The 22,972-nt window shown below is 43.6% G+C and overlaps 1 protein-coding gene across 3 annotated transcripts in view; it reads left to right on the top strand.

The window, feature by feature from the left end:
- Myzap (myocardial zonula adherens protein) overlaps positions 1-22,972 on the top strand; it is a 114,664-nt gene that overhangs the window by 73,000 nt on the left and 18,692 nt on the right. Inside the window, exons 13-14 of one of the 3 annotated variants that reach the window (XM_029481481.2) lie at positions 4,997-5,097; positions 14,761-15,633. In XM_029481481.2, the coding sequence (XP_029337341.1) occupies positions 4,997-5,097; positions 14,761-14,857 (198 nt within the window). In that variant the 3' untranslated portion in view covers positions 14,858-15,633. Of the gene's footprint in view, positions 1-4,996; positions 5,098-14,760; positions 15,634-22,972 lie in introns of those variants that run through there. The other 2 variants (XM_021171902.3, XM_085844772.1) reach the window with 2 other exon arrangements.

Below are 22,972 nucleotides of genomic sequence, written 5' to 3'. Positions count from 1 at the left end.
GCCAGGTCCGTCCTTCCTGGAAGGCTTACAAGCCTCCCTGTCCACACAGTGGTACTCATTACACACACAAACACAAGGTGGTGGTATTTGAAAGCAGGAGAAGCAGACCTTGCCCCAGTCCCAGAGCTTCTACCGAGTACAGTCCTGACAGACCAGGCTTTTCGGGCATTCCATTTTTCTTTATTAGTCTTTCCAACAGCAAAGTTACAAACAGGCATGCAGTTAGGACACAGTAAGCCTCATACCTTAGAAATGCTTCCTAGTCCAAAAATCAATGGACTGTTAACATATCTTACAGTCACCCTACTTTTCTATCACAAGATGACTTTGGATTATTTCCTACTCTTTGAGTCAGGGTCTCATGTAGCCCAGGATGACCTCAAACTTGTGTAGCTGAGGATGGTCTTGAACTTCTGATTCCCTGCCTCTGCCCCCAATGTTCTGGGATTGGAGGTTTGTGCTGCCTTGCTGGGTTTTAATTTTGCTGCCTTTATTTTCTTTGCCTTCCTTTCTGTGGTTTGGGCAGTAGCATTAGGCCTTTAACAGCTAGCACATGTGCACACACACATACACACACACACACACACACACAGAGGCATGCTTGCACAGGCACACTCACATACAGGTACATGCATGCACCCATGTTGGATGCCTTTCTCCAGTTCCCTCCGCTGTCTTTTAATTTTTAAGACAGCGATTTTCAGTGACCCAGGAGATCCTGGATCTCACTGATTCAGCAAGGTTAGCTGGCTGGTGAGCCCCCAAGCTTCCCCCACAGCTGTCTCCTAGTCCTGGCCTTTAACAGGAGGGTCCTAGGGACCAAACTCAGGTTTTCTTGCTTGTAACACAAATACTTCATCCATTGAGCCATCTCCCCAGCCCTAACGTCTTTTAATTGGATAATTTCTATTACTGTACCTTTAGATGTATTGATTCCTTCCTTTGCCATCTCTATGCTTTCCCTAAGTCCACCTAAGGTTACTATTAATAATTATCATTAATAATTGTTATGTTAATGCTATGTTATTTTATAGTATATAAAGTATATAAATATGATATATAATATAATATATGATATATTATGTAACATATGATATATTATGTAACATATAATACATATTGTAAATATTATAATTAATATTAATTAACAACAACAACAATAATAAATGTACTTCTCTATTCTAAAATTTCCAGTTGAATCTTTCATGGTTCTTCTTTATTAGTTCTTTAGTAGTTCATTACCTGTGAGCATATTTTTCTATTAAATCTTGATCATAATTATGGTGGAAACATTCAAATCCTCACCTGCAAAGCCTAGCATCTGGGTGGCATTAGGACTCTGGTCTGGCCATCACAGTTCCCCTATGAACAGGTCACATCTTGCTGACTTTTCCCATGCTATGCGACTTTGGATTCTAAGCTGAGCATGGTGAACCCTTTAATGTGGAGACTGTAGATCAGAGGTTCTCAACCTGTGGGTCTCGATCCTGTGATCTTTCCACGGGGTTTGCCTAAGACTATCCGAAAACACAGATATTTACATCACGATTCATAGCAGTAGCAAAATTACAGTTATGAAGTATCAAGGAAAATGATGTTATGGTTGGGGGTTGACACAACATGAAGAACTTTAAAGGGTTGCAGCATTAGGAAGGTTGAGAACCACTGACTTCAGTTCTGACTCATTGTTCTAAAAAAGTGAGGATCTTTCCCCTAAAAGTGAATGAAGTTGTCTCAGTTCACTTCCATACCACTCAGATTCATACTTCTTTAGTTCACCCCTCATGGGCATGCTTCATAGGTCTTCTAGAGACCTCTACTGAATCCAGAACACAATCTGGGGACCCCTACAATCCCTGCACTGGGTCTCATCTTTCCATTTGTTTTAGAGTCTTGGAGGGTTTTTTTCTTTTTAAGATTTATTTATTTATTTTATGTATATGGGTACCCTGTAGCTGAACAGAATGTTGTGAGCCTTCATGTGGTTGTTGGAAATTGAATTTTTAGGACCTCTGCTTGCTCCGGTCAACCCTGTTCACTCTGCCCCAAAGATTTATTTATTATTATACTTAAGTATACTGTAACTGTCTTCAGACACGCCAGAAGAGGGCATCAGACCTCATTATGGGTGGTTGTGAGCCACCACGTGGTTGCTGGGATTTGAACTCAGGACCTTTGGAAGAGCAGTCAGTGCTCTTACCGGCTGAGCCATTTCTCCAGCCCAGTCTTGGAAGTTTAAGGCTCCCTTTCTCAGCCCAAAGAGGGTGTCCGTTCTCCTGGAGCTGAAATTACCTATGGTTGTGAAGCTGTCCAACATGGGTAGCCATCTCCCTTGCTTTTTCTAACTTTATCTGGTGACTTCTTTCTCTCTCCTGACTCTGATATATCCCCTTCTGGGTTCCCTCTAATACTTTGTGGATATTTTTATAATGTTATCACATTGTTGTCAGTTCTGCTCAATTATCTGTACCCTAGAAAACCGAGATCAGCAGGGATGCACATTGTTCTGTTTTCCTTTCTCTGACCACTGCCTTTTCCTACACTGTCTGATATACAGAAGATACACGCTATTTAAAACTGATCCCATTCAGTTTTTAATGAGTATTAATTTTTAACTTCTATATGTCTCTGGAAATTTGATATTAGACACAGAATGTCTGTGAAATTAAACATTTTGGGGCCACTTGTTCACCTTTCCCTGTGTGCCAGTCCAGGCAAATTTCCATCTCTATGTCCCCTATTAATATATCCTCATCCCAGTTAGTCCATGAAACCTTCAGGACTAAAGTCTTTGCAATAGAGAGGAACAGGCCAGCCATGAGGGCTGGAGTTGTTATCAAGAAAGATCGCTTTTGCCTTTCTCTTTCCTTTAAATAGAGTCCAGAAGAGTGTGCCCTGCCCTAGTAAGCCTGCATCTCTCTCTCTCTCTCTCTCTCTCTCTCTCTCTCTCTCTCTCTCTCTCTCTCTCTCTCTCTCCCTCCCTCCCTCCCTCCCTCCCTCCCTCCCTCCCTCCCTCCCTCTTTCTCTCTAGAGATTGGTGACAGAGTGTGACTGTAGGCCTGTCATAGCTCATCAGTTGCTAGGGCATGGTGGGCACATGGTCTCTCTTTACACCATTTCCATGTCTCAGAAACTCACACAGACCAAGGTTTTACACAACAGCTCCTTGGCATTTCTCATTCAGAGGGGGCTACTGAGTGGCAACCTATATCCCTTCAAACCAAATAACCCTGTTTCCCTGGGATTTTTTTAACCCTTCCTTTTTTAAGGGTGTGTGTATGTGTGTGTGTGTATGAATGAACGATTTGCCTGCATTCCTGTCTAGGCACCATATGTGTATAATGCCTTGAAGGCCAGAAGAAGGCATTGGATCTTGTAGACCTGGAGTTACAGACAGTAGTTAGCTGCCCACGTGGGTGTAGGAACCACAGTTGGGTCCAGTATAAGAGCAGACGAGAGCCGGGCGTGGTGGCGCACGCCTTTAATCCCAGCACTCGGGAGGCAGAGGCAGGTGGATTTCTGAGTTCGAGGCCAGCCTGGTCTACAAAGTGAGTTCCAGGACAGCCAGGGCTATACAGAGAAACCCTGTCTCGAAAAAAAAAAAAAAAAAAAAAAAAAAAAAAAGAGCAGACGATACTCTTAACTGGTGATCCTTCTTTCCAGCTTCTTCCATAGGACTTTTAACATTCCATGTGGTGTTCAGTATCTGGGACTCGTGCTTCATCTCAGCTCAAACTTGAGAGAGAGAGAGAGAGAGTGATGCTGTGATGGTTTTCTGATTATCTTTTTAAAGATCATTGTATTTATACATTTATTCAGTAAATTATATCTTATATGTGTTACTCATCAAGTTTCAAGAATCCAGCCAAAATAATACATAGGGCCTTTATGGTTTTAAAATTGAGTCTATTGTTACCAAAAAATATGTAAAAGAACTTGTTTTAAAAAAATAAATTACGGAGCTGGAGAGACAGTTCGGCAGTTAAGAGCACTTGCTACTCTTGCAAGAACTTGGGTTTGGTTCCCAGCACCCATATCTATATACCTATAACTTCAGCTCCAGGGGATCTAATACCCTCTGGAGGCCAGCAGAGGGTGCTGGACCCCCTGGATCCAGAAAGGAGCTGAGCCAGCAGCCTCATCCTCAGCTTTCTTGCCCCTTTGTCCTTCCTTTTCCCCGTGGGGCACATGTCCAACTCCTGGGCATCTAATCATTAGCTTATGCAATGTTTGGCTCCAGCTTTTTAAAAAAAATCATGAGAAGTATACAGAATGCTAATTTTAATCCCAAGGAGCTCATTCTAGTTTATATGTTTGAGATTCTGAATTTTTCCACACCTATGAAATACTAATTATTCAGTTATAGAGGCATTTCCCACTAAATTAAATTAATGGACTTACTCATTTTATAGCTTAGTAAGGGAGTGTTTAAAGTTGACTTACACCTTATTTATAATGCCAAAAAAATGTGATAAATATCTAACTGCCCATCGTATAAGACTGGTGAAATAAGTACTGTATATCCATACAATGGGATACTGTGATTCGGTTAACGTAGTTTGTTGACACAGAAAGAAAACTAGTAAATTTGGGGAGACATCTACAACACATTGGGGTGATTGGAGTGTGTGTGTGTGTGTGTGTGTGTGTGTGTGTGTGTGTGTGTATGAGCACAGGTGATGTTCACAAACATGCAAAGAGCTCATATGCAGGTCAGAAGTAAGATCTCTCCTTCCACCATGTGGGTCCTGGGGTTCAAACTCAGGTCATCAGCCTTGGCTGCAGTCACCTTTACACACTGAGCCATCTCATTATCCCTAAAGTTTCTTGTTGATTGAAAGAAGCAGATGATGCTATAGCTTGGTGTGCATGTGTGTACACATGTGGAGAGCTTTGCATAATGATGGAATTGACATCGACTCTGTAAGTCACACCTTGTGATGGGGGTCAGTGCTATAGGCTTGCTTTACTAAATCTACTTTCTTCTCAATTCTAGAATAATGAACTACAAAGCAGGTTGGACTATTTGACAGAAACCCAGCCCAAGACTGAAGTGGAAACAAGAGAAATTGGAGTGGGGTGTGATCTTCTTCCCAGGTATTTAGGAATTTCCTGTTTTTCCGACCAAAAAAAAAAAATCCTTCTTTGACTTAAGAAAAATATTTTCCTGGGCAGTGATGAACAGAATCGAATTCTTCCTATGAAAACTGCAGCTTTAAAGCTAAGTGGTGACTTCTGAGTAGGCGGAAGAATTGTGTGAGGTGAGGAGACAGTGAACAAGAAACAGAGGAAGCCATAGCTATCAGTTACTGCATGCCTTTGTTCATTCATTCATTCATTCATTCATTCTGCAAACTGTTCCAGACAGCTAGGTTACAGAGAGAAACAAGACTTATTCCTGCCTGAGAGTAGAGTATGGAGGAGGCACTGGATATAGGATGGCATTAATAACCACACTAGAGGCTGTGCTGGGTACCTTAAAGGGGAACATCCAAATGAGGAACAAAAGTCATCCACTCCTTAGTACCATAGCTGAATAAGTTCAAACGTCTGATTCAAATCTGGTCCATTATAATGATCTTAGACTGTGTGCTGGCCAGTTTTAGATCAACTTGACCCAAGCTAGTGTCATCTGAGGAGAGGGAGCCTCAGTTGAGAAAATGCCTTTAGAAGATCTGGTGGTAGGCAAGCCCATAGGGCATTTTCTTAATTAGCGATTGATGGGGATAGGGGGAACCCAGCCGATTGTGGGTGGGGCCATCCCTGGGTTTATGGTCTTGGGTTCTGTAAGAGAGCAGACTGAGCAAGCCAGAGAGAGCAAGCCAGTAAGCAGCACTCCTCCACAGCCTCTGCATCAGCTTCTTCCTCCAGATTCTTGACCTGTTTGAGTTCCCGTCCTGACTTCCTTTGATGATCAACAGTGCTATAGAAATGTAAGCCAAATAAACCCTTTCCTGTCTAAGTTGCTTTGGTCAACTGCAAATGATAACTCTAAGACAGACTATAACCCTGCCTCTGACCACCCAGCTTCTTACTAGGCTGGCCTGTTATTGTTCATTGTTCAGCTTCCCACACAGAGGTCTGTGTCCTGTGAAAGCTGAGCCTGTGATTTAGTGTCCTGTCTCTAATTGGAACAATCTTGCCATGGCTAGATGCTCAACTGTGCTCAGCCCAGGGGATGCTAAATAATAACTTAATGACCTGTGGCTTGTGATTAAGGTCTTCAAAGTCATGAAGTGAGAACAAGAAAGGACTCTTGTTATAGGTGTATGCACTTGTGTGTGTTGTACTGTGTTAGGCAACAGTCGTCCAGAAAATATGTCAGATGCTGGGACCTTTCATAGTAACATCTGGTGGGAAGGAGTAACCAGCTGATTGCCCAGCTGGGATGTGGAATGCCTGCGTCTGGTCCTGTTAATCACCTATAGCCTGGCATCTAGGAGTTCTTTCTATGCTGAGGCCTTGGCCTCCCCCTCTGAGAAGTCAGTGGCTTTACCAAGTCTCATAATGTGGTATGGTGAGACCTCATTTTTCTGCTTTCAAATCTGTGACTGATGGGTTCTTATTGATTAAATCCAGCCATTTGCTGCCGTCTGAGGAACTTATCAGCAGCATTGTTGAACTTTCTCTGTCAGTTTTCTGATGTCCAGGTAAACAGGCAGTTATACCATTGTAACAGAATTAACAGAAAATGCTTTTTTAAAAAAAAGATAAGAATGCATAAAGTAGATTCAACATCTCCAACATAAGACACAATTTACTTGATGAAAACATAAGCAAAAGAATGACTGATTGTGTGGGGACCCTTTTGAAATATGAGTAATTTGGCCATTTCCCTCTTTCTCAGGCTTTTCAGAAACCAAGTGTCTCAGCTCATTCTGTTTCCCCACATCATAAATCTTGTTTGGCCAAGACGGGCACAAAACCATGTCTGAAACCAATAAATTGTTTGTTTTCTGATTCCCACATTTTGGCTTAAAACAAGCTTTTCAATTTGTACACCCAAGGATAGCCGGAGGCAAACTTTTATGGCTACGTTATGAAACCACAAAACAGTTTTCATAATGGAAGTGCTGACAGAGCCTTAACTTATGGCCGCAGTGAACCTGGAAGGCATGTCAGAATCGAAAGGCAGCTTTTCCATAAATGTAGCATTTGGGTTTCCCTCAGGATCCATTGTGGCGGTTTAACTGCTTAGGTCAGTCAGCGGAGGAAATGAAAGCTACATAACCACATTTCCGAAAGGGCAGAATAATATTTCACCCGTTTCCTCTCAAATATTTATGAAGTGCCTACTATGTGAAAAGCACCCCCAGGTCATACGGGTGAGCGGAGAGGAGCTTCTGCACTATCCCGAGGAGGGTTTCCACTGGGCTTCTTACAAAGACTTTGCCCTGTTGTGGGGGGTTTCAGGGGAGATGTGGAGGATGGTGGGGGAGGAGGATTATTGAGGTACTCTCTGGGGAGTATCTTCCCTCCCCACAGCCTTCTTAGCTCCAACTAAACTAAGCCAGCACTTAATTTTGAATGTTGGACTCTAAGTAAGTCTGGCTTAAATAGAAGCCTGTGGGCAAAACCAGATTGGAACCCCACAGTCGACGTGAATTCGTACGTTTCAAAAGAAGCAAACCTGAGGTCCAGAGAAAATCAACAACTCTCTTTTCTGGAAGCCACACAGCCGGGGGGGGGGGGGGGGACTGAGTTTCTAAGGCTGGGTACTGCCATTTGTACCTGAAAGTGACTCAGAAAGTTGAGGGTGGCTGGGCTGGTGAGATGGCGCAGTGGGTGAAGCTGCTTGCCTCTAACCCAAGGACATGAGTTTGATCCCTGAGACTCACATTGCGGAAGGAGCCTATGACCTCCGCGTGTACACCTTGGCACCCCACATGCCCATACACACAAGGGAGGGAAGGGAAAAAGCACAAGGTTGCCAGGCTGTGGTAGGTGCATCCTGAGAAAAGTCTTTTTCTTATGTGGGCTTCGAACTTAGACCTAGAAAGGAAAACCTTCCATGAGGTCTTCCAGAATATTTTTATATTTAGGTTGTTTTTAATTATTTTTGTTTTACTTATTTCCTTATTTTACTTACATATTGGTTTCATTAAGACAGGTGATCATGTATGCCCTGCTGGTTTTGAGTTCACTTATGTAGCTGAGGATTCCTGATCCTGCTGTCTCTGCCTTCCAAGTGCCAGGGCCCTGGGTGTGAGCCACCACACCCGGCTCAGAATGTTTTGTTTTGTTTTCTGGTTTTTTTTGTTTTTTGTTTTTTTAATACAGCCTCCTCCACAATGTTTTTGATCAGAACATATTGAATTTAGCCTCAGTGACACAGAAGTAGTCTCTGTTCATTCTCCTGCCACAAAGAGCTCAGCAGTATAGCACAGAGGAACGGTTAGGGCGCCTGGAAGCCCTGCCCTGCCCTGCCAGCCACTAGCTGACCTCTGCCTTGGGCAGGTTGAAACTTGGACGCATTCATCCTCAAAATGGGAAAGGGGATGATGGTCATGAACTGTCATGTGTGTTGTGTGAGGATTAGATGAAAAGATGAGCAGGTAACTTAGTAAACCATAGCCAGTAGGGGGTTGGAGGGATGGCTCAGCAGTTCAGGGCACGTACTGCTCTGGCAGAGGCTGGGTCCTAGCACCCATGTTAGGTGGGTGTGGCTCACAACCACCTCTCACTGCAGTTCTAACCAACCTCATCCAGCCTCAGCAACTACTGCATTCATGTGTACAAACTCCGATACAAACGCAAATACAGATTTAAAAAAAAAAAATAGACATTATTACATTTAACTAAACCCCAAGTCTGGTTTTTAGATGTAAGACACACTGTATCCAATATAAAAGAGTTTGGGTTTACTATGGTGCTTTTGTCAACTTTTATAGGTAGTTATCAAATGACTGGTAGCCTGATCAGATATACAGTGCTTCAGTGTTGCATGAGCCTCCTCTGATAAACCCTCAGTGACTTCAGATCCTCCAGACCCTGTGTAAAGTGGAGGGCCTGGGGTGGCCCAGAGCTCTGTCAGCTGCGACACAACAGTGATCCTTGTGTGTTCTGGGCACTGCAGGCTCTCACTGTGAGGTGCAAGAGCTCGCCCACTCACTTCCTACACCCGCAGGGGTCAGGTGCCCGCTGCTGCCCCTAGAGTGTAACTCACAAGTAACAAAATTGCAATGACCTCTTCCTTAGTCATAATGGCACATCCCTCTTCTAAGGTACCCCTTCTCACTGTCCCCTTTCCTGCCAGCATTATGAATTCCTGGGAATGGGGATCCAGAGTTGCTCATCCCGGTCTAAGGTATTCGTTGTCTGATTGCTACGATAATGTACTGCCTGAGATGAAATACAAATATATATTGTTGTTGTTGACTTAATTTATTCCAAGATCTTTTGGAGAGGGCACTGCATGGTAGAGCAAAAACTGTCTACAGCATGATCCGGGAAGCAGAAATAGAATAACTTAGACTAGGGTTCCACACCCCCGCAGGACCCCACCCCCACCATTACCAAAGACTTTCCTGTGAGGCCACGCCTCCTATGGGTCCCTCCCACCACCTTCTAGCAGCGCCCTAATAGGGCCAGTCCTTTGATTCCTGGGCTCTTTGGGAAGCAAGGATCCAGACTGTAGAATCTGGTATTCAGTTGATGCTCAATAAGCATTCTTCAGAGGAATATGCAAGCAGTCTATAGCATGGGGATTTAGGAAGCCGGCCTGTGTTATACTGGGGTTTGCTCATTCAGCAGAGGACTTAGAAGAAGCCACACTGGCTTGTGCTTCGTTGCTCACATTTGTCAAGCGTGCCAGCAGAAGGCTCTGTTCCTTTTCCTAGTCACTGTCTCCCTAAGACATGCTCAGAGTGGTGCCTGTGGAGTAGGTACTCAATTCATCCCTGTGTAGAACCGTTTCCCTATGTTCTTCTGTGGCGCAACAATGCTTACTAGAGGACGCTCCTCCCTCGCTCTCTCATTTTCCTGGCCTGCCCTCCATCTTCTCTCATGGCATCTTGTTGTCCTTAGAGTACCTGCAAAGACTGTACCAGTCCCCAGGGTTGCCCCCCACCCCACCCCACCCCTGCCCCGGGCCCTGTGGCTGAGCCTTTCTGGGACATAAGCCCTCATTCCTTAAAGCCTCTGGCCTCTGGGATCCTCCAGCTGGTGTCTGTTTGGTCCTCTATAGACGATTTCCAGGCTAAGTATCTTCAGCCTGTTCTCCAAAGGCAGGTTTTTTTGTTTTGTTTTGTTTTGATTTTTGGTTTTTCGAGACAGGGTTTCTCTGTGTAGCCCTGGCTGTCCTGGAACTCACTCTGTAGACCAGGCTGGCCTTGAACTCAGAAATCCGCCTGCCTCTGCTTCCCAAGTGCTGGGACTAAAGAACATGCGTCACCACGCCCGGCTCAAAGGCAGTTTTTAAACGTGGCTAAAATGCCTGCTGTGTATTAGACCTTGGATCTGTGTCTTGGGTCTGCCAATTGCCTTTTGAGTGGCTTTGAGAAAATTCTGCATTCTTGAAGTCTTCATGTCTCACCTTGAAAAGGAAATTTTGACTGGAGAGGCTGAGGCAGGAGGATTGAAGTGAGGCCACTTAATGAGACCTGTTTTTAAAACCAAAATCAAAATTAAAGAAAGGAAGGAAGGGCAATCTGGCAGTCCTTCTGTTTTGGGAATTTTCTCTTCTTTGGTGGTTACTAGGCTACATATATGCATCCCCACACATAAGTTCCCAGTGGCAATCCAAAGTTCTGTTCCACCAAAGTCCCCCCTGGAAGGCCAAAGAGTTTGTTGCACTTACTTACAGACCATGGTTGGGGGTTTACTGATAGAAACGTGGGTGACCCCAACCAGCAACACTAGAAAGCCATCACTCAGCATACGCAATAGCTTCCCCTACTGCCACACAAATAGAGCCCCCTTCCCCTAGCTTTCCCAAGCCTGTGTACCCTAGCTCCACCCCAAGACCTGGGGGACACTATCAAGTAAGGAAGAATTGAATATAGCTGGTTACAAAATAAAATGGTTGGATACTCAGGTGAAGGGCCCATGATCCTCCCGGCTCTCCTCTCCTGTAAAGAAGGCCAGTAGTCACCCAGCCCAGTTGTGATGACCCCGTGCTAGCAGACACAGCTGAACTTGGGAAGGTAGCAGCTGTTTGGCTGGAGGCTGCTCCCGTACAACAGCTCCAAAGGTTGTCTCCATGTAGACAGCTAACAACACAGGGCCCCCAGCCCAAGCCCTCAAATGTTCAGAATCTGGGTGTTTCCTCCATTTTCCCATGACCCCAGGACAGCCATATCTCAGCCATGATTGCTCACCTGTGTGGTCACTCTCCTTCCTGGCATCCTCAGAAGTTGCAATTCCTTGCTCCCTCTAGCCTGACCAACACCCATCTTCCCTCCTTGTCTCCAGTTTCCTGTCCCTCCTCTCCTTTTTGTTGCATTTGTTTCTAGTGAGCAAGGGTCTCATCACAGAACAAGAACATGGGGCGTGACTCACTGTGAGTTCAAGTGTTTTAAACACATCTGTTTTTGACTCTCTGTAGTTCGATTCAAGGGTTTTAAATACCAGTTTTTGTTTTGTTTTTTTGAGATCAGTTTGAAAAGTATGATACATATTAATTAGTCATTGAGAATGATTAAGGTCATCTGGCCTCTGAGCACAGAAAAAAAAATAAAAATGAGACTTCTTTCTTCTGCCTCCCCTTAGTGAATTGCAACCTGGTTTCCAGTAAACTCTTTTTAAAAATTTAGATTTACTTTTTTAAAGAATTTTTTAAGGGTTTATTTATTTATTTTATATGAGTACACCGTAGCTGTCTTTAGACACACCAGAAGAGGACATCAGATCCCCGTATAGATGGTTGTGAGCCACCATGTGGTTGCTGGGAGTTGAACTTAGAACCTCTGGAAGAGCAGTCATTGCTTTTAACTGCAGAGCCATCTCCATGGCATCCACCCACCCCTCTTTTAATTTTTTTGGATATACTTATTTTATTTTATTCTATTTTATTTTATTTATGTCTTACCTACATATGTGTGCACCACACGCATGATTGGTACCTATGGAGGCCAGAAGAAGGCATCAGATCCCCTAGAACTGTAGACAATTAGTTACAATTCACCGTGTAGATGCTGAGAACTGAGCCTGGGTCCTCTGCAAGAGCAGCAAGTGCTCTTAACTACTGAGCCATCTCTCCAACCCCTTCAATTATACCTTAGTAGGTGCAATTTGGCGGCAGATATTGCCATGGCCATTAGTACCCTGTACGTAGTAAATGCTTTAAAGGCTTGTATTTTCCTGTTTCTGTTGTAGAGAGATCAAAATATAAAGTAGATCTTTGCCAAAGCTTTGGTGTTTTGTTTTTCTTTCCTAATTTTTTTGTTTTGTTTTTATTTTGTTTGTTTATTTTTGGTTCTGTCAATGCCCTCAGTCTCCAGGGAAACTGCTTCTCTGTGGAATCATAAAAGACTAGCAGGCCCCCAATTGTGTTTTGGCAAACAGGCAAATTTCAGTTCTGTGACTAAAATGACTTAATGCTCTTGAAGTCCTATTGCATCTTAGTGATCAGCTTAATAAAATGCCCCACCCCCTGCATTTTTGAAAAGTTGGGATGTGAGTGCCTGTTTTCGAAACCCAGAAGGTTCACCTTTATAAATATTTCTGCATTTTATGAGCTTTTAAGATATTGTCACAGGAGACCATTTCTGTTGCATGGAATTTTCATAGGAGTTGGCACATAAGGCATCTGTTTTCTGCCCCTGCTAGTCCTCTAACCTACCTATCCAGGTCACCAGGGACTTATTGAAGTGCCAACCTCCAGGGATTCCTGTCTGTGCTCAGTCACACTGGGAACCACCCGCTCCTCAAACTCACTCTGGTTTCCATCCTCATGCCTGTGTGGACTGGAAGTTACAAGCTCAGCCTTTGTGAGTTGCTGATGTCACAAAAATGAGTGAGACATGGTCTTCACCCTCAGACCTAACTATGGACACAGATGCAGATTACTGTGAGAGGGGACACTGTCACTGATGTGTCGAGCCTGGGCAACAGTCATTCTCAGTGTGCCTGGGGAATGGAATGTATGGAAAAGACATACTGGATTTCTATTGTGTGGCACTGTACCTGGGGAAGTGGAAGCAAATGTCTACTTACCTAGATAGGGGACCAATGACAGAACAAAGTGAAGACACCATCAAAGTACAAGTTAATGAACCAGTGAGTTTTATTGGCATTACTTATAGGAGCAGAAATGATTTGCCAAAAGCCCACCCCAGCATAGGTAACAGTTCATGAAAGCTAGAAAGCTGGACCACACTACACAGCCTACAGGTAGCTCAGCAGGTTGGACTATACCCTTTCTAGGTAGATCAGATGGTCTGAGCTTTTTTTTTCACAACTAGCCTGGTCTTCTCTTCCTCCCCTTCTTTTTGTTTTTATTTTGAGATAGAATCTTGGTGTATATCTCTGGCTGACTTGGAACTTGCTATGTAGACTAGGCTGGTTTTGAACATGCAGAGAGATCTGCCTACCTCTCTCTCCTGAGTGCTCAGATCAAAGGCATGTACCAACCATACTCCCGGTTTTGGTTCCTGCTTCTCTCAGGAAGTTTAGCTGATCTGTGAGTGTCTCTTAGCTGTCTTTGCTGCTTATATATGCTTGAGGAATCATTGGATCTGGTCAGTTTCAGGGACTTCCTGAAGCCTTTGAGTTGCTTACTTCCTGAACTTCAGGGGCTACCTCGAAAGATGGAATGTTCACCTCTCTTTCAAACATTCCATGATTTCACCTCCTTTCTCACATCCTGTGTCAATTAAGCTTCCTTCCAAGATGGAAGATTTCAATCTTGAAGTAAATGACTACATAACTGTCTCCCAGGGGACACCCCTGCCCATCACCCTTCTGATACAGCCCATGCCACTTTGTGGATAACTGGACATGGGAAGTTAGTGGCGAGGAAGTAAACTATTCTGCTTCCTGTATACTCAGTCTTTGTGTTGTTGGGGTGAAATGTAACTGTGGTACCTTCAAGCCTCAGTGGCTCACCTCCATATCTCCATTGTCACAGTTCAAGGAAGGTGGGGTTGGTCCTTACTTTACACAGTCATTCAGGATTCTAGGATCCTTCTACGAGTGACTTCCTTGGGCTTTGGAGTCTTCTCGGACCTACCTTCCCCACCCAAGCCCTTACATAAAAGAGAGGAGAAGGTGAACATGTAAGATAGTATATATGGTTGTACCATTTAAGCCTCAAATGGTATGAATCATTTCTGTCCATTAGTAACATGGCCCACCTAATTGCAAAGGAGACTGGAAAATGTAGTTATATATTTGGACAAAATAAACTAGAAGCTAAAGATCAAACATATTTATTCTCATGCTGGAGGCCGAGAAGTCCAAGACCAACACACCAACAGATTCAGCATCTGGTTAGAGCCTGCTTCCTGGCTGATAGCTGCCCTTCCTCTGTCCCCTCTTGAAGCTTTCTGAGCTGTCTTGGAAGGACACTAATCCTGATGAGGGTCCCATCCTCCTGGCCTCGTCACTTCCGGGAGTCATCATTGTGGGGGGAGGGATTTCAGCTCTGAATTTGCAGGAACACAAATATACAGTCCATGGCAAATCCCTTTTGTAGTGTTTCTGTGAAATAGGCAACTGCATAATTAATCACCCCATTCTTAGTTTTCAGTGCTGAGTTCTTACCACATGAAACATGTGAAGGATTTTTATCTCATTTTCTATTTTTTCCTCTTTTGTCAGCCCAACAGGCAGGACTCGTGAAATCACAATGCCTTCTAGGAGTTACACCCCGTACACAAGAGTCCTGGAGTTATCCTCAAAGAAAACTCTGACTTAGGCACTCAGAGACATCCGCCTCTTGCAGATGCTGCAAAGCCCTGGAAGCCTGTGACTTAAAAGTCTGGAGAGGGTGGCAATTGCTTCCTCGAAGACATAGTGTCACCTTGAATAGGAATCTCAGGCAATCGGAGACAGAGAGAGCCAGCAAGGGCTGGTACCTGAGGTCATATTTCAGACACCCACCTGACCCTGCCACTCACAGCCATCGTTTGTTTTCCATGGATGCAGAAGTCCAGGTTTCGCCGTCTATTTTCTGTTTTACTCGATTTTGGTTTGGAGGGAAAAGGGCATTAGTTTAAAATGTCGTTTTTGTTACAGCACAAAGGTTTTGTTTACCCGTAAAGTATTAGCAGCAGTATTTCTCCCACACGGAGAAGCCTGTGCACAAGTAGCATGGGCACCTGGAAAACTTGAACCTGGAAGGAAAGATTCCCAGCATGCAGTGCTCTCTCCTCCAGCGAGGAGAATGTGTGCTGGGCTATGGGAGCCATGTTCAGAGATTTGTGTGTGTGTGTGCCAGAGTAGCTGCATTCTGATTCACTAATCCCTCATTTTAATGTGTGCCTTATGCCTTGAATGGACCAGCTGAGATCACTATATTTATTCAAGCTGTGATTGTTTTCTTTCTCACTCAAAAAAGAATTTTGTATGTTGTGACATTTAATCATTTCATGTTCAGTAACAAATGATATTTTTGTTAAATGGATGAGGAGTCCATTCACGCACGCTCTACTTTGATATTAAAACCCACATAACATATATTTAATAAATTCTATCTATTTTGTTCTAATAGTGTCTCTTTTCTATTCCATCCATGACTACGTAGAAGGGATAGACACTCAGCAGGCCAGGCTCTGGAATGGGTGTCAAAGTCATATGCTGGTGGTCTTCCATCAGTTGGTTCATAAGAGAATGGTGAGGTATAAGATTGTATTTCTTTTCACATCCTGAGATACATTTTGTTAACATACCTTCTGAAAAGAGTAAGATATATTCATGATCACAAAAAAATTAGATCTTCCTTTTAAAAGGAACCTACTAGGCCTGGAGAGATTATTCATTAGTTAAGAGCAACTGCTGGCCAGGCGTGGTGGCGAACACCCTTAATCCCAGCACTCAGGAGGCAGAGGCAGGCGGATTTCTGAGTTCGAGGCCAGCCTGGTCTACAAAGTGAGTTCTAGGACAGCCAGGGATACACAGAGAAACCCTGTCTGGAAAAACCAAAAAAAAAAAAAAAAAAAAAAAAAAAAGAGCAACTGCTGTTTTTTACAGGGGACCTGGATTCTGTTCCCTGCATCCACATGGCAGCTTCAACTGCTTGTAACTCCAGTTTTAGGGGATATGATGTGCACACATATACATGTAAAAATAGAAAATAAATAATTTGAAATTCTCCTTCACAACCTCCCTTAGGTCATCTAATTTGGAAAAGGCAATCAAAGTAGTTTCATTAACTAAATCACCTTGAGTCATGATAAAGTAAAAAAAGTGTGTGTGTGTGTGCATATGCATGCATAGATGTTTGTGAGTATGTATGTGAATATCTGCATGTGTGTGCATGTATGTAGATATGTGGATATTTGTGTGTGTGTGCATGTGTGTGCCATGTGCATATGTACACATGTGAATTGGTATGTGTACACATGTGTATATGTGTGTGCATGCAAGTGTGTGTATGTACATACTTAAACCAGAGAACAATCTCAAGTATCCTTCTTCAGGTACCATCTGCCTTATTGTTTTGTGAGAGAGAATCTCTCATTGGCTTGGGACATGCCTAGTAGGCCTGACTTGCTCCCAGAGAGCCCCAGAGGTTGTCTCTTCATCACCACACCCAACTCCAGTGCCAGGATTTCGAGTGCATTCCACTCTACCCAGTTTCTTTCCTTTTTCTTTTCTTCTCTTTCCTTTCCTTCTCCTCCCCCAGCTTCCTTCCTTCCTTCCTTCCTTCTTCCTTCCTTCCTTCCTTCTTTCTTTCTTTCTTTTTCTTTCTTTCTTTCTTTCTTTCTTTCTTTCTTTCTTTCTTTCTTTCTTTCTTTCTTTCTTCCTTTTTTCTTTTCTTTCTTTCTTTCTTTCTTTCTTTCTTTCTTTCTTTCTTTCTTTCTTTCTTTCTTTCTTTCTTTCTTTCCTCTCTCCCTCCCTCCCTCCCTCCCTTCCTCCCTCCCTCCCTCTTTCTTTTTCTCTCTCTTTCTTCATTTTAACATGGATTCCAGGAGATCCACCTCAGATCCTCAGAGTTGCACAGCAAAAAACTTTACCACCTGAGCTATTACCCAAAATGTACACTTTTGTTGCCAAATTTGTGTTTAAACTCTGGCTGACAGATCTTCCGTGAATCATAAAAGCTCTGTGAAGGATGTCTCCTTCTCTAACGTGACAGTCACAGCAACTTGCGAAGCTGAGGTAAGTGGAAACGAAGTCTGCGCTGGAGGCTGGCACAGGCCTGGGCTGCTGTCCTCTGGAGGTTTGTTGTAAAGCATTGCTGGTCCCTGTGTGGTCCCCAGGGGGGGTGGCAGGAACCCTGCTCTCTGGAACTCAAGGAGTGTTTCTAGCAGAGGCCATCATCAGGATAGCAGATAGGGAAGCTGGTCACACAGGGAGGAAGGAGTGAGTCATCCTCAGAAGCCAGTGTCCCTGGTCTGGAAAGAAACGGTCTGGAAGAGGACTAAAAGTGAAAAGCAGCGATTTAAAGAAAGTCAGTTTTAATGAGATTAAAGGTAGCAATGGAAACCATCCGCAGGCAGCTCCGTATCCCAATGTCCTTCTCTTTTAAAACAAGCATGAAGAAGAAAGATAGGCAAGCTGGCAGAGAGACAGACAGACAGATGGATATGTTTAAGGGATCATTCTGCTGTCGGGGCCTTTGTGTTGTTCATCGATCAACATGTGGTGCATTCTAACAACTAAACTATCCAGGAAGACTGTTACAGAGAGTCGCTGCATTGTGCAGACTGAAAAACTGAGAAAAGTTTTCTAAGTCCTTGCTTAAAATCACATCTAGGGAGGGCCAGAGAGGTGGCTCAGCTGGTAAAGGCACTTGCTAAGTAAGAAAGCCTGAGGATGATGTAGTTCAGGCCCCCAGTGGCTTGTGTCTGTATTCCAACACTTGGATGGAGAGAAGAGAGACAGAGAGATGGAAGAATCACCTGGAAGCTTTCAGGCTAGACAGTCGGGAGTGGACAGCAAGCAGAGAGAGGAAGAGACCCTGCCTCAAAAACAAGATGGAAAGAGAGCTGACTTCAGAAAGTTCTTTTCTCCTCTGACCTCCATACATGTACACACTGTGGCATTCATGGGCCCACAGTTCCCAAGAGCAGGAGGATTGTGTAGGAGCACGGTGCAGGATTCTTTTTTTTTTTTTTTTTGGTTTTTCGAGACAGGGTTTCTCTGTATAGCCCTGGCTGTCCTGGAACTCACTTTGTAGACCAGGCTGGCCTCGAACTCAGAAATCTGCCTGCCTCTGCCTCCCGAGTGCTGGGATTAAAGGCATGCGCCACCACGCCCGGCCACGGTGCAGGATTCTAATAGCAACACATCAAATTTATTTCACCAGAATGAAGAACATCAGTAAATATGAGGGCTTCAAAATGCATGAACTTTATTTTGGTGCTTTGTATTTCAGGTCTCCCTAGTTTTCTCAAAAACACACTTGCACGTATGGCATTTATTTCCTTTTCGAAATAGAATCACATGGTTTCTTAGCAGTACAGACTCTGGAGTCTAATTGCTTAAGTGTAGTCTCTAAGTGTGTGCCTATGCGAGTCATGTGACCTGCCAGAGCCCCTGTAAAACGGGACAGAGGCTCTTGCTGCCCAATGGAGTTATTGTGAAGAATGACGAAGCTAGACCTTGAACAGCTCTTAGCCTAGTAGTTGGTACATGGTGTGCATTTAGTAGATGCCCCTGGTATATCACTCATAAGCATTTTGGCTTCTTGAAGTTAAAGTTTATGTGCACATATCATATAGAACCTTCACATTTTATTTCTTTTCTTTGGGCTGGCGAGATGGCTCAGCAGGTAAGAGCACTGACTGCTCTTCCAAAGGTCCTGAGTTCAAATCCCAGCAACCACATGGTGGCTCACAACCACCCATAATGAGATCTGACTCTCATTTCTGGCACATCTGAAGATAGCTATAGTAATATATAATAATAAATAAATCCTTGGGCTGGAGCAAGCAGGGACTGAGTGAGCTGAGTTGACTGTAGTGAGCAGAGGTTGTAAAAAAAAAAAAATTCTTTTTTTGAGACAGAGTCTCATGTATTCTAAAGTGGCCATAAACTCTCATATAGCCAGAAATAACTTTGAACTTCTGATTCTCCTGCCTCTGCCTCTCACTGCTAGGATTTCAAATGTACACCTCCATGTCCAGTTATGCAGTACTGGGGACAGAGCCCAGGGCTTTGTGCATGCTAGGCAACAGTCTGTCAACTGAGCCAAATCCCTAACCCTTGGACCATTGTATCTTTGTAAAAAGATTTGTGTGTGTGTGTGTGTATGTGTGAGTGTGTTTGTGTGTCAGTATATGTACATATGTGTGTGCAGGCACCTGCAGAGGCCAGAAGGGGACATCCGGTTTCTTGGAACTGGAATTAGTCGTGAGTTGCCTAATGTGGGTGCTAGGCTCAGCTCTTTATAACTGAGCAGCAAGTGCTCTTAACTGCGGAGCCCTCTTTCCAACTCAACCATTTTTAAAAATATATATATATATATAATTAATTGGATTCTATTTCATTCAAGCACCATGATTCAATTAACCTCTCCTGTCACACCGGAATTTTAAAGGTTGTCTTGACTCTTTCTTAAGCAATTCATCTTCTGCACACGTCCTTGGACATTCCCCTAATTGTTTTCTCAGGTTAAATTCCTCAAAGAAGAATTGCCAGCCCTGACAGTATGCAAGCTTTAAATCTTTCAGCGCACAAGGTCTAATTTGTTCTATGGAAATCTGTGTTCACTGAAACCCACCAATACTAGATGGGTGTGACCTCCTGACCCCACCCCCAAGCCCCGCCCCTGTCGACATTTTCAATGAGAAGTGGAGTACAGGAAGAGTTTCTTTCTTTCGGCAGATTTGTCTTTCTAAAAGACAGCAAGAGAGTCTCCTGTAGGAGATGGCCCTTGGATGGTTGATCTTAAGAACTTGCACTTGGGAGGTGTTCTTCCAGGGCCCAGAAGGGCCCCCTCAGCTGATAGGGAAGAAGGGGACTCAGGAGTGAGTGGCCTCTGCAATCACTACTTGCTGTTCAGCGAGGCAGCACTTTGTTGGATTCTACCATGTCAGCATGGTAACATGGTAAGGGCATGTGGGGACGGAAGATGTCACAAGACACAGCAGGAAGTCAGGGAGATTCTAGGGCTAGCCCCACTCCTTTAATGTCTGCTCTCCTGAGAACTAAAAGATCCTACAGGAATGTGTCGATCACTTCTACAGGTGGGATGCTCAACCACCTGCCATCGGGCTTCCTTCCCCCAAGTATCCTAGCCCTCTCCACATCACCAAGCTGGGCACAGGAGATTCCAGCAAATGAACTTTCTGGGAACAAGTCACAACCAACCTTTAGTGAGAGAAGATATGGTCCAGAAATCAGGCAGGTGAAAAGCCATCTTTTCCTCAGACCTGAAGATGGGAATTAAGCCTGTGGATTCTGTTAGAGAAGAAAGGAGGAGACTGAACTGTGCTTCTAGGAGAGGTTAGAAACAAGGGGATTAGAACGCAACATCCAAATTGCTAATACTGGGTGTGATTCTTGTTTGTTTTGTTTTGTTTTGTTTTTTTGAGACAGGGTTTCTCTGTATAGCCCTGGCTGTCCTGGAACTCACTTTGTAGACCAGGCTGGCCTCAAACTCAGAAATTTGCCTGCCTCTGCTTCCCAAGTGCTGGGATTAAAGGCATGCGCCACCATGCCCAGCTTGTTTCTTGTTTTTCTGTTTTCGTTTTTGTTCTTGTTTTTTTTTTCTTTTCTTTTCTTCCTGCATCCTGGTTCTTCTTCTCCTCTCCTGTCCTTCTCCCCCACCTCCACCCCCACCCTCACCCCGACCTTTCTCTCCTTTTGCATGTAGGTAGCTGATTGTCTGGTACAGCTGTTGAGAACACGACTCACTTGATATTGCCATTCCCTTACACATTTCTTGAACCTTGGCTGGCTCGAGGCCTGAGTTTATTTCTGTGTGATCGGTCCTGTTATTGTGGCCCACTTGCCTGGACTGGCACCAGATGACAGTAAACTTTGTCATAAGCCATGGGGGTCAGGTAGCATCTACTTTCCAACCCTCCCTCCCCATTCTAGGTCCTCTGCATGCTCACACTGATTGCCCAGTTTGTGCATCTTTACAAGGAGGCTGCCACTAGATGGACCACCACAACACCCAGTCCCAGGCCTGTCAATCCAGCCTAGGACATACTCCATCATCTGGCAAGAGCTCAGGGCAGCTTCAGGCTGTCAAGGCTGCTGCTTCCTCAGTTAGGAAGCTAGTAGGAATGCAACTTCCATCGGGTATTTTGATAACTATATAAGCATAATCTTTGTGGAATTCTGAATAAAATATTATAAAAAAAACCATAATTTGTGCCCAAGGGCCATAAAACTGATGTAATTTGAATGTAATAAAATATAAGCAAGCAGCTAACAGCTCTTGTGGGCTTTCTCTTAATTTTTCAACACATACTTCAGAGTTTTAAGATGCAGCGTTTACAGCATTCACCTTCCTGAATTAGGGGTGGGGGGATGCGGAGAAATAATTAGTAGGCAATTTTTTGGCCCTGGGGTTTTTCTTGTAAATGTTTTTGTTGGCAGGCACACTCTTGAGAACAGGAAGTCAGTCTCTTGTTACAGATTTAAGACTTTTCTGAGCCAAATAACAGAAAACTGGGTTAGTTCCGAAATGAGAGCTGAGGAGGGGGCGAGGGCGGAGCGGGGGCGGGGGCAGCTGTCCTGGGCTCTTTCTGGAGATTAATGACATCTTGCAAATATTTTAATTCTCTCTTTTCCTCTTAACTTGCCACCTCCTAAACAAAACGTACTCAGACTGAAAACAACTTCACTGATCATTTTGTAGCCCTACCCTAAAATAAAAGATCTTTATGGTACTCACAGAGTTATTTTTTAAATCATTTGGCAGACTGGGGAAAAGAAAATTAGGGTCATCTCAAGTTGACCAGGGTTTCTTGTTATTGTTTTATTTTTATTTTTCACCAAATACACCACATGAAATTTAAAATATTAGACCTGGTAATAAAGAGACTATTTCTACAGTAATAAAGATTCCCACCTTCCTTTGAAATTTTAAAAATAGCTTTTGTTACAAAATAGAGTGTTGAAGCAAGTTTTATAAATGGTACCAGTAGGTCATTAAGCTGGTTGCAAACACACTGATTGTTCGAAATAGTGAGACTGGACATTTGACCAGGAGCTTAGTTGTCCAATTATAAGGCAAGGAAACAGGTGCTGCCCTCTAAAGTCTGAGACTCTACTTATGAATGGGCTTGGTAAGGCAGAAAAGGAATTAAAATTCAGTTTCTACAAGGCTTACTAAAAAATTATAATCTTAACAAAGCTTATAATCTAGAGGAGGGCTAGTCCTACACACTGAGAACCATTGTGGTGATTTCAGTGTGATACAGTAAATAAAGTATATTTTATTTTATATATATGTGTGTGTGTGTATTATGTTAAACTATATGTCTTAAACCATATATATTAAACTATATATGTTAAACCAGGAAAGGGAGGAGGGAGGAAGGGAGACAGAGAGAGAGAGAGAGAGAGAGAGAGAGAACACGTGTACTACGGCATGGGTCTAAATGTCAAAGGACAGCTCTTAGTTTTTACCTTCTACCGTGTTGAAGCAGGGTCTCCCTTGTTTCTGCTCTAAGGTAGTCAGACTGGGCTAACTGGCCTGAAAGCCTCAGGAATCTCTACCATCTTTGCTTCCACTTAGTTGTCGGAGTGCTGAGATTGCATATGTTTTAGGTATACCACAGATTGGGGCATTTGCAACGATTCTTTTAAAAATTAAAGTATTTATCATTATTATTGGGTGGGGGAGTTAAACATTCTGGATGTCATTATATCACAAAGTTGTATGGTCCTGGGATTGAATTCAGTTTGT

The sequence above is a fragment of the Mus caroli genome, unplaced genomic scaffold (genome assembly GCF_978045245.1).
Source record: "Mus caroli unplaced genomic scaffold, Mus_caroli_1 scaffold_11, whole genome shotgun sequence".
Taxonomy (NCBI): Eukaryota; Metazoa; Chordata; class Mammalia; order Rodentia; family Muridae; genus Mus; species Mus caroli.
Note: the sequence above shows the minus strand (reverse complement) of the source record. Positions and strands in the feature narration are given on the sequence as shown.